Source organism: Periophthalmus magnuspinnatus, chromosome 23, assembly GCF_009829125.3.
Source record: "Periophthalmus magnuspinnatus isolate fPerMag1 chromosome 23, fPerMag1.2.pri, whole genome shotgun sequence".
Taxonomy (NCBI): Eukaryota; Metazoa; Chordata; class Actinopteri; order Gobiiformes; family Gobiidae; genus Periophthalmus; species Periophthalmus magnuspinnatus.
In genome coordinates, this window is record NC_047148.1 from 21042006 (window position 1) to 21054200 (window position 12195).

At 40.7% G+C, this 12195-nt stretch overlaps 1 protein-coding gene across 1 annotated transcript; it reads right to left on the reverse strand.

The window, feature by feature from the left end:
- Window positions 1-662: 662 nt before the first annotated feature.
- LOC117391416 (alpha-synuclein-like) lies at window positions 663-7075 on the reverse strand. Its single transcript, XM_033989228.2, has 6 exons — window positions 6831-7075; window positions 6425-6593; window positions 6310-6339; window positions 4509-4651; window positions 1675-1749; window positions 663-1290 (listed from the first exon to the last, which is right to left on the reverse strand). The coding sequence occupies exons 2-6, from the start codon at window positions 6543-6545 to the stop codon at window positions 1273-1275; spliced, it is 387 nt and encodes a 128-aa protein (XP_033845119.1). The 5' UTR covers window positions 6546-6593; window positions 6831-7075; the 3' UTR covers window positions 663-1272.
- Between the last annotated feature and the right edge of the window lie 5120 nt (window positions 7076-12195).

Below are 12195 nucleotides of genomic sequence, written 5' to 3' on the forward strand. Positions count from 1 at the left end.
GCTCGGCCCAAGGACACTCTAGGGTCGACATAATTAGCAACGGCAAATAATTAACATATTCTCATTATTGATTTGACGGACGATAAACATGTAAGACTAAGTAATGCCAACAGAAACATGTAGCTGCAGTGTGTTGTTATAATATTAGACCATATTCCACCTTATTCGTCCCACAAATGTAAAGGCTGATTTACTGTTTGTCCTTGTTAAAAATGATGGAGGATGAGGAAAGTGGACCATTTAATATATGAATCTATTGAATATTATATAAAGGATCATGTGAGCGGTTGTTCACACACTGCATTAATACACATATACATTACACTGCATATCAAATGCTTGACTTATACCCAGTATCTTGTTCCTGTTCCTGGTCACTGGGTTGCTATAGAGATGCTTGGTGCCTGGATGAATGTTAGTCTCCATTGTCTCCCAGAGGATAGTTTTCACATGTGCTTTAACACATGCACCCACTTGCACTGTAGGTGTTTCTATCAAGAGACTTGTCATGTGGCCTACTTTCTGAATCTAGTGGAAAAATACGGTGAGACAACAAAATGGCCCGACAGTACTCACTGCTTAAAACCAGCACATAACCTTTAGTAAGTGCATTAATTCTAACTTTAATGACCTTTATAGAGTCAAATATTGTCACACTAAAGAGCTGTATACATCATGTACTTTATTCAACACTTAGTTCTAAACATTTATTCATGTTATCCACACAGCAGTAAAACATGCTCCGAGTTTCCAAACAGCCCGACATTGATATTCTGGTTTAGCAGCAGTCGCCGCTGAATAACATGAGTTCACTAATAGCTTAGCACTTAATAGTCCACCATTAATTGTGACAGTATACCAGTAAAAATAGATTATCATTTTGCTTTGAAGCAGATAAATTGTACATTTACATAGACACTTAGGTGCTTTGGGGGTATATTTCCATATTTGAGTTATTAAGAAAGCCTCACATGTGACAGACACAGGGTCCAGGTGGTGTCCTCAGTGGGAGGGAGGCACTGGGAACGACAGCTGGTGGCAGGCGCTGCACGGCCCAAGGCTCAGCTCAGGACTGATGTGCAAAAGGCACAGACACACACGCCCTACGCCTCTCCTCTACGACGTAAACGCACACACAAACACACACACACACACGCGACAGGTACACGAGAGCACACAATGACAGACTTCATCAAGGACCAGACGAGGCACGACGGGACTTGGCAGAGCGACATGGAATGTTTTGGTCACAAATCTTCCACTTGGGTTGTTTTAGTCATCAGAGTCTTCCTGTAAGACACAAACGTTTCCGTAATTGTCTCACAAACGCATTAAGACAAAAACATATGATCATTTTTTTCTGAAGGCCTGTCACGATAAAACATTTTGAAGCACGACATATTGAAACTGCTACAACTACAACTACTTTACTGCATCATTAAAAGGCCTGAGCTGCCACAAATAAACAGCAGGATTAACCAATAAGTGCCATAGAACGTGTTTATTCAACCTTTACAGCTCAAAACGTATCATATTAAATACAAATGGCTCTTTTATTCCCACGATTTGCGAAGAAATTGTACACGCAGTATATTTTGAGCCCCTAAACATGTTGTTCCAGCTTCGATATTGTGATTCTCGTGACAGGCCTGTGTTTTAGAAGCTGTCTCTTACTTCTGTAGCATCGGGAGTGTCTGTGTCGACAGGTGATTCTGCAACATCCTGTAAAGCTGCTGCATCTTCAGCCTCCTGAAAGACAACACAGTGTGGGTGCAATGTTCTGTTCATCAAGTTATTACATCTAAATATCTGTAAAATGTATCGTATACTCAACCAAACAGCGGATCTTTTATGTTTTATATTAGAGATACTGGGCCGATATTTGGGCTTTTTAGTGTATCTGGTATCGGCCTTAAATCTCCAGCACAAGCCGATATTTTGTTTTGGTCAATTTACTGCCTCCAACATACACACAAATCTTTAGTTTAACACTTTAATACGAAGAGATAAATGCATTAAATGTGATACACTTCTCTCTTAAAGGTTTGTGGTTAAAAAAAAGGGCTGTGAGTCAGTTTGTAGTAAATTAAAATGACATAATTTGAGGAAAATAATCAAAATCGGCCCAATATATCAACTCAAAAATATCGGCAGAGCTCATCAGTTGCTGTGGATTCTAAACAATCGGCATTAGCCATGAAAAAAAAAACATATCTCTACTTTATTTATATTTTCAATGGGAAATATTTGGCTATTATTCTGCTATACATATGAAAATCTGTATGAATTTACAGTATTTATTATATTATATTATATTTCTTCCCAGTTTGGCACCTCTGTGACATAGTATATCCCTCAAAACATCAGGTATCTCCCTCAAAACTCAAACTTTTTAATATTTTGATCTTCAGACTTTTGATTTGGGATTGTCTGTAAAACTGAAGGTCAAATTTTCTCCAATTTATGTGTTGTTTTTTTTGTAGTCAGATATTGACTCTTGTTCAAACGAGTATCTAGTTTCTTTGGTAGTTTTAATATCAGTATCTGTACTTGCTTGCTTTATTTATTTTGTTTTTTAAAATTTATTTATTTATTTTGATGGTTTATTTTTTCTTTCTTGTCTTTCTTTCTTTATTATCTATTTTTATGTTTTTTTTCTTTATTTATTATTTATTTTTATGTTTTTTTCTTTATTATTTATTTTTTTATTTATTTTATTATTACTATTATTATTTTTACAATCCTACCCAATACACACAAACGCTGTCATCATTACTAAAAACCCCTCAGAGGATTTTCTTAATCCACAAAAACACTTAAAGCCTCGATACGTCAAATAGTCATTACAGGATCAGTGAAGACGACACGAGGGCCCTTGATTATGCCTCGTCTTTGTAGTGACCTTCTTAGCGGAGACGCAGTTGTAGCGCACTCTGAATATAGGATTTGTCCCCTTTTCGCACAACCTTAACCGTTAATTACACCTCAGATCCAAAGTAAAGCATCAAACGCTCTCCAAAAGCTGAGAAACACTTTCCGAACAGCTGAGTAATTATTTTTCTATAAGAATTGTACGCTACTACTCTACAATAAAAATCAATTTGAGCTGAAATGACTCGGAGAGGGAGGCAGTTTACTGAAAGTCAAGGTTCTGCGTGATGAATAGTTTTGATTCTTCTCGCACACAGTGACTCAGAGCGGCTGATAAATGAGGAAAAACTGAGATTAGGACAATAATCTAAAGCAAACCTTGAATCTTCACTTGTGTTTACATCTGTGTGCGTGCAGTAGACGACCCTAGATGGCCTCGGTCAACCCGGGATCGTTTATTAAAATCTAATGAATATTAACGACTTTGCGTGGATTGGTGATAATGGTAAAACGAGGACAACATGCGGATGTTGTCGTGCTGTCTCCGTGTGAGGGATTTTCGTGTTTACGCCCGTGTTTGTCTGGTTGTTTGGACATGTTTGTTTAGTTCTTGTTTGTTAGTTTGTGTAGTCGGCCATCTTGGAAAAGCAAAGGTCCTCACAATAAAGCAGGCGGAGTTCCCTCAGCAGCCACCGAAAATCGTTTTTAGCTGCATATTGTTCTGCAGCTGCTTGAAAAACACAACTGGCTAAACTTAACAGTGCATTTGATTTGTTTTAATAATGTTCTCAACCTATTAAAAGCAAGTCTAAGCGTCGCTCTCAGGAGATGGAGCAGATTCCCCTGTGCTCTGTGGTAATTAGATACAGGAAATTGAGCATAACAACAAATGCGTTTCTCCGAGTTTTTTTGTTTTTTCACAAGATGATTTGAAATATTAATCACAATCAAAGCGATGCAACCTAGAAACGACTGAAAACGGGAATTGAGAGGGGACTATTTCTCCGTCTTGACGCCAGTAAATTGTTAAATATGGAAAACTGGATCGTGCGAAGGCCAATGTTATGATGCAAAAGCCAACGATATATCATTTTCGTGGGATGGAGGAGGAGGAATAACACCAAAGACGACAGACTCGAGGTTGGCTGGCCGTTTTGACCGTGTCGGGCCTCGTGGCTGGTTGCAGATGGCGGTGAATCAATAACAAATATGACAACGTCGAAGGCGTATTTAATTTTCTCTATAGCAACCGGTCTGCGCTACAATGAAGAACATGATGCTACACAGGACTGGGGCTGCGGAAAGGGAACTGGAAAGACAATAAGAGCTAAATCCATAATGCATCTACTGAAAAAATGTGTAAAAAGATCATTATTATCGCCATTCTGTTCAAACTGTGATGCGTAAAGTGAATTAAATGTGTTTATTTACGCTCAAAATGTGCTCTAATTTGTGATCACAGAGGTATTAATCCTAAACCAGGTCCAAATTTGAGCAAAAAGGTCAAGTTTAACCTTCGCTCCAGCCCGATTTTACACATTTTAGACACTTTTGATGCCACTTAAATCCAACCGATAGAACTGAAACGATAAAACACTCCCCCAAAGTCCATTTCCACGTAATAATTGTGCGTTTACTTGCTTAGCTGGATCCTTCTTGACCAATCCGGTGGCCGCGGCTATATTCCCGGCGCCCTCCACGGTTTTCTGGGCCACAGCTGTAACCCCGGTAACCATAGCTCCGCCCACTTGAGACACTCCAGACACCGTTTTACCTGCAACTACAGGACGAGAGGAAAGAGAAGGCGAAGGTGTGACTGAGGAGTCCCTGTAGAGTCACAACACCTCAGAGATTAACGTCGCCCTGATCTATAGACGATAACGTGTGATTTTTACGGCCACAGAAGCGACGAGAAACTTTAAATTCCCAATGTGTTTGAACTTAAGTGAACTAGTGATCGTTAGAGCTGACATGTCAACATTCTATTAACATGCGACAACGCCCTGCAGAGGCATTTTAAACACGTCGATCCTCATTATGTGTCATGTAATTACTGCAAAAACCACACCAGTTTCAAATACTTACTCAGTTTACGCATGATGTTTAATTAATTTCAAACGACATAATGGCCTTTTGAGAACAAACGACCTTGAATAGTTAACGCGCTCTGCTAAAATGTGAACTATAGGAGCTGGTTTAGACTCACTTTAGCGCAAAATGAATCGACCTTTTTTAACTTCAGGCTAAAAGCGTTTAATTTAGACGAGACGGTAAAGCGGAAAAACGCGGTCAAACCTTCACGAAATCATCAACTTTACTGACGCCTCCTGACTCTGCAAGGCCTGTTTGTTTGTCGTAAACCTGAGCTACAATAAAGTCTTTCCTTTCCTCAAACTGGCAGCCTCCGAAGGATTCTGTGTGTGTATGAAAAATAACACAACGCTGCCTGCTGGGAGTAATAGAAATGAAATATGACACGGAGATAACTGCCCTCTCCAGCACGGTTTCCTTGTCACTAAACGGCGTCTTAGTGGATAACAGGGCTGTAGGTTTTTTTATTTTATTGTCTTTTTAGTTGACTAATAAAACAAGTATTCGATTAGGATTAAAATGATTTATTTGCACAAAGGCGTAAAGGAGAAAGCAGGGAGTGACAGGTCTGTAATCTTCCACTTCACCTCTGAATCTGTCACTGTTTGGTTGATTAATCGACGCACGGGGCACGTCTTTAGTCGACCGAGAACGACTTTACTCAACTACGGCCCTGGATGATCAATAACTTTGCACAAACTATTACTTTTAATCTTTTCTTTTAGTGTATTAACAGTTGTCGTAGGCGTGGGACGATATCAAAACTTGGAGTCACGATTATCAAAGCAGAAAAAATTCCGATTAAAGCTGCAGACAGTTTAAAAATGTTATAAATATGTATCGTTTTAAGATCAAGAATACGTTCTAGCTGTTTTGTGCTTTGTTGTAAGTGAAAATAACTACAATTTAGAGGAGAATATTATGAAATTTGGAGGCGTTGGGGTGAAAAAGCTTCAGATTGGCCCACGTCTAATACAAATTAATAGGAAGAGGGTCCAATTCTGGGACGACAAGACGCGTTTGTTCCCCCGTGTTGACTCCCCAATGTGGATAATTATGTTTTTTCTGCACATTTTGATGCCTGGAGATGATCACAATTATATAAAATGTCTATTGCCTTTTGGAAATTAAGACGCATCAGCTGTTTTTAGGCGGATGTGGCTTTAAGTGACCATGGGCCCAATCATCAGCTTCTTTGTTTTAACTAATGCAGAATGATTTGGACACATTTTTTGTAGGTTTGGGACCATCTCAACGCCTACAGGTTTGTGTGTGAGCTCCTCTTTCCTGTTCCAGACCATGTTCCTACTTGGTCCATGCTGCAAAATCCCTGCCCAGTGTCTTTACCTGTGGAGACTCCATCCATGGTCTTCGTCCCTGAAACACAATAAAAGCCTCAGTGTTTAATGTGCACGCGGTTTAAAGGGCCCCCTGGCTTCAACAATGACACGATAACACCCACCTACAAACATCACCCCGTCTTTCGTCATCCCCGCGGCTCCAGTCACTCCCTGCTTGGTTTTCTCCGCCGCTGCCACGACTCCATCCTTGGCTTTGGAGAAACCCTTCATTAACGCGTCCATCGCTGCTTGATTGGCTCCAAAATGACACACACACACTGAGACGCACAGCTGTGAGGCGAAATGTGCAAATAAAACAGTCACAAGTGTGTAATTATTTTAAACACTGCTCTGATTCATCTGTTTTAAAGACACAAACGATCAATGTTCGCGGAAAAGCTACACCGTGAGATCAGAGCTGTGCCCAGAGAAATCCACCTGTAGGAACCTGGTCCAAAGTGTCAGAGCCGCCGCTGCTTCACTTTACACAAATGCATTTTAATAGTAAAAAGGACTTGATTTACGCACCTGTTTGCTCCAACTCTGAGGGCAGATTTCCGGAATGACACGGCGCGCAGAGAAGAAGCGGCACAACCTGTTTATTGTCTCAAACTCCTCTGATCCGCGGCGTCTCCTGCTCTGAGGCAGTAGGACAGACACGGACAGACGGGCTCCACAGGCACGAGCCTTTATACGCCCGCTGACGGACGGGGAAGAGCGGGGAAGAATGCACAGGAGCGGCGGAGGAGCGTGATGCTGCTCCCGTGCGTCTCCAGCGCACAGTCTGTGGAGGTGCGGAAAACACGCAGCAATTAGACGCACACCTCTAAATGTCTAACTTCATTAACATGTGCGCGCGGGTTTGACATGTGACTCTGAAGTCTCCAAATGTAATGAACTCACGCGCACAGGCTGCGGCGCGCGCGCGCGCTGGATTACGTAGCTGCTCGTGGACGTGGGCTGTCCACAGCGTGTAGGAGCATGTAGGTGTATGTAGGAGCGTGTAGAACCGTGTAGGATCGTGTAGGTGGATGTAGGAGCATGTTGGAGCTTGTAGGAGGATGTAGGTGGATGTAGGAGCTTGTAGGAAGATGTAGGTGGATGTAGGAGCATGTAGGTGGATGTAGGAAGATGTAGGTGCATGTAAGTGGATGTAGGTGCAAGTAGGAGCATGTAGGTGTATGTAGGAGCATGTAAGAGCATGTGGGTGGACGTAGGTGGATGTAGGAGCATGTAGGTGTATGTAGGAGCATGTAATTGGATGTAGGAGCATGTGGGTGGATGTAGGTGTATGTAGGAGCATGTAAGTGGATGTAAGAGCATGTGGGTGGATGTAGGTGCATGTAGGTGTATGTACGAGCATGTAAGTGGATGTAGGTGGATGTAGGAGCATGTGGGTGGACGTAGGAGCATGTAGGTGCATGTAGGAGCATGTAATTGGATGTAGGTGTATGTAGGTGCAGTGGACCGCTTTGGGCCTTGACAGTGCGACTTCCAATTAAACAGTGTATTAATGCACAGTGGCCTCATGGTCACCTCCTGAGGCCCCTCCGCTCTGTGAGGCCCCTCCGCTCTGTGAGGCCCCTCCTCTCTGTGAGGCCCCTCCGCTCTGTGAGGCCCCTCCTCTCTGTGAGGCCCCTCCGCTCTGTGAGGCCCCTCCTCTCTGTGAGGTCCCTCCGCTCCACAGGCCTCATGTGTGAGTCTATAGTGATGCTCTGGTCCAGGTCTGTCTGTGTCTTTCTCATTATCTGTGTTTTATTTCATAATCATATAAATAAAATACTTTTACTCCCAGAGCAGGTTTACTCTGTGTCAGTACAAAGACAAATATAGTATTTATACCTTGATCTTATTAAATATTTGTGTGGTTTTGAGTTTATATTAGGTCATTATACTTTAAGTCTGTGAACAAACACACTGTGTGCACTTTGTCCATGTGACACATGCAGGTTTGTCCTTCATCAGATGAATATGTTCTGTCCGTGTTGATCCTGTGTCTACATTGTTCTACTGACACTATTATAACCATGAGGGAACGTCGTGATTCTGTGCAGTATTTATTGATGAGACGGTCATGAATGATTAACACTGACCTTGAAGGAAATGTGATTCTACCTCCAGCTCTAGATCCTCTGGGACCAGCTGCTCTGGATCCAACAGGATTTACACAGACCCACTGTAATTATTTTATTGGTCATTACGTTCTTTTCAGATCAAATGTGTGAAAAGATGTTTTTACTGGTCCCATGTCATTATTCACTATCCTGTATTATAATAAAATAACATAAGAGTGTGTATTAAATCGTTCTCACGCTGTGTCTTGTGCCTCAGGGCTGCCAGTGGAATCTTTTTTTGGACAAACCCACAGATGGCAGCGCGTCTACTACTGTTGTGTAAAGTCTTATTGCGGAGAGGACTGTTGCTATGTTTTGGGCTTGTGAATCATCCGGCCTGATCACTCTCACAGGCTCATGAGACGTGAGTATGCACCATTCACACACACACCATTCACACACACACACCATTCAATGAGAGACTATTTCATCTATTGTTGATCGAACAAAACAAGTGGCTTAATGACGTTTACGTGACGACTGCTGAGACAAATGTCAGAGTCATGAAGTCGGTTATTACGGTTCATTATTTCATGTTTGATACAATTTGGAAACGGCCAAGAGTCATTGTGTATTTTATCCAACAGGGTTTACGTTCAGGTGCTATAGACTTTATGTATGTGTCTTTTTACCTGTTGTAGTACAAGGTGTCGCTTTATGATTTTAAAATGTAATTACAAAGGCAGTTGATAAGATTTATTAATTAGATGTGTCCTATTGTGCTCAGTGGTTATAAAACGTTGCATTTTTGTATGTCAGACGTCCTGTTGATGAATGGAGCTCATATAGAGGTGGATTTAATGAGGTCAAACACTTTGGAAACGACTGAGGACAATAGAAAAAGTCTGATTAACATATTTGATCAACTGCCTTTGAGACTTTATGGACAGTCTATATATTAATATGTTAGTTAAGTAGTAGTTTACCTAGTAGTATACGCATATTTTAAGGACATCTACTCAGGTTTGTTTACACGCATAACGCAAATCTGATCATGATCTGATTTCTGAAGTTATCAGATTATCGAAACGTCACGTAAACCGTTAGGTATGATGTGAGTTTGATTTGATTTCTTTCTGATTTGACAAGACAAATCGTGCAAAATCAAAAAAAAATCTGACAAAAACGAAAGAGAAATAGTTAAAGATTGTGATTTTTAAATGAATAGCGTTTTCTTTTCCGGATACAACTGTTGAAAAGTGCAATGATTAGCTGAGATCAGGTATGTTTGACGACCAGAATTTGCTTTTTTTTTTTTTTTTACTTTATTTTTATTAGGGGTTTTATAAGTATTTTAGAACAGAAAGAACAGCAGACCACAAAAAACAATACAGAGCATCCAGGAAAGAACACAGAAACAATGCAGTTATTCCATTAACATGATCATATAACTAGTTTTTCAATATAACAAGCCCATTTCTCCCAATATCTTTTACATTTGTCAGCAGAAAGTCTCAGTGAAAAGGTCAGTCTCTCCATGTCGTAGATCTCGGTGACAACTTGAATCCAGTCAGTGAGTGTAGGTTCGTCCTTCTTCGCTCCAGCTAGTAGTATTGACAAAAGATTTTTATCAGATCTTAGCATCCCATGTGGAAGTTTACTCGAATAGAAATCGCATTTAACAGGTTATCTGATTATCCCATTGTGCGTTATAGATTTTAGTAGCACATTGATTATAGTTTTAGAGGTAAATCTGTTACAAAGATGTGTGTTTTCACTGTTTTTGTAGCCTGAACATTAATACACATGTCTAATCATTTATATATTATTACACATATCTACTCATTTAATTCCTGTGTCTATAATCTGTTTTGTTTCATAACTAATCCCAGCGTTACATGATTTCGTGCGTACACCTGATCTTCGGCATCACGTTCCATATCGACCACATCTATCTCAGTATGACAGCGCTGTCAGTCAGACGCTATAGAGCAGCATCATTACGGCCCGTGTCATTTATCAGGAGCTCCAAGGGACAAGTGGCCTCATTACAGTGAGCTGTAAGGCAGGCGCACCAGGACAGGCGGCCCGCAGGCTCAATTAGATCACCTGATTTAATAACAGACGATGTCCTCTCTGCTCTTTTAAAAGATAAGCCGCTTTTACTATGTTTAAACTGTGTTAAATTGTGACTCTGGACACACGTATGAGCATTAACATGACCGAGACGTGTCAAAAATGTTTGGACTTCACCTTGTTTAGTTTGGGAAAGCGTCAGGAAGTAATGATGCTCCTCACTGCCAGATTTCACAGCGGGTTGCCAGATATTACACGCTGTTTTTTACCTTTACACGCGTATCTTTAGTTACCTTTACCTTTTCCTCCGTCTTTTAATTAAATGCATTTTTTTTTTGTAAAACACCTACACACCCTGGTCTTCACTTCTCCCCATTTAATAACCGCATTTGTGATTCATCCTTTCATAAGATCCTATGAGTCACCGATGGATTCTTTAATATTTTTGGACAATTAGCTGGTCCCACATGCTTCAATCTGTGAAAAGCTTATTACTCCAGTGACAGCAGCACCTATAGACTATTAGCACTTGGCTCTTGTGATGTGATTGGGTCAACAGAGAGTCTTATTAAAGCTTGTGACTTTATCTGGACACTATGTGAGTCTATTTTAGTGCCATAACTTATAAAAATGAGACACAATTTGGGATCGTACACACTTAAAACCCTCAGCGTCTCTTCTAATTTTGAGCTTCCCAGTTAAAATCCTACGTTCTGTGTTCTGTGTGGACGTTGATCCTGAGTTGTTAGTGCCATCTGCTGCGTGCTGCGCGTTACAGCACACAAACCCACTGACCTTTACAGAGGATATTACAAGTCAAAGTCATTGATCTGATAAAGGTCCCATTGGACATGTCCTACATCAGACATTTTATTATGTGCCCCGTCTTTGAAAGTCAACTTGTTTTTACTTCACTAAATCAGAGTCATTAGTTTCGGCAGTTAAGGCGTTATACTCTTTACTATTATTCAGTTTATTTTGATAAAAAGTTGTTTGTGTGGTTGGTAAAATGCTCTTTTGCACAGTGGGGTGATTAAGTATAGTTTAATATTATAATTGTGTTGAATTAATCAGGATAATGTTTGTTTTTCTGTCTGGTTTTGAGCAAATACTGACAAAGACACATGTGTTTACCTTTAATTAATATATTGTGTTGTATTATTATATTAACTTATACACAGTGTAGTGTTCCTCTATTTCACACAGTTTGAGGCCATAAATATGAAATTAAGTTAATTGTAAACGTCTGTGAGATGAGTCACTTCACTGAAACGTGCCAGCTGGAAATCTATGAGTGACTTTTTTTTTTGGCTTATTATTAATTCATATTTTCTTTCTACATTTTGCCAGGCAGTTTCTTCCAAACCATTTTTTTTATGCTATGACGCATGTGTGTGTGTGTCTATATGTTTCTGTGTGTGTCTGTGTGTGTTTGTGTGTGTGTATCTCTGTATGTGTGTGTGTCTCTGTGTGTAAAGTAATGGTTCATTCTTGACGTGTGTGGGGCAGGACACGCTCCATGTGTCTGTGTGTGTCTCTCTGTGTGTGTCTCTCTGTGTGTGTCTCTGTGGGGCAGGACACGCTCCATGTGTGTGTGCATCTCTGTGTGTGTGTATATGTGTGTTTCTGTGTGTGTGTCTCTGTGTGGGACAGGACACTCTCCGTGTGTGTCTGTGTGTCTCTCTGTGTGTCTCTCTGTGGGACAGGACACGCTCCATGTCTCTGTGTGTCTCTCTGTGGGACAGGACGCGCTCCATGTGTCT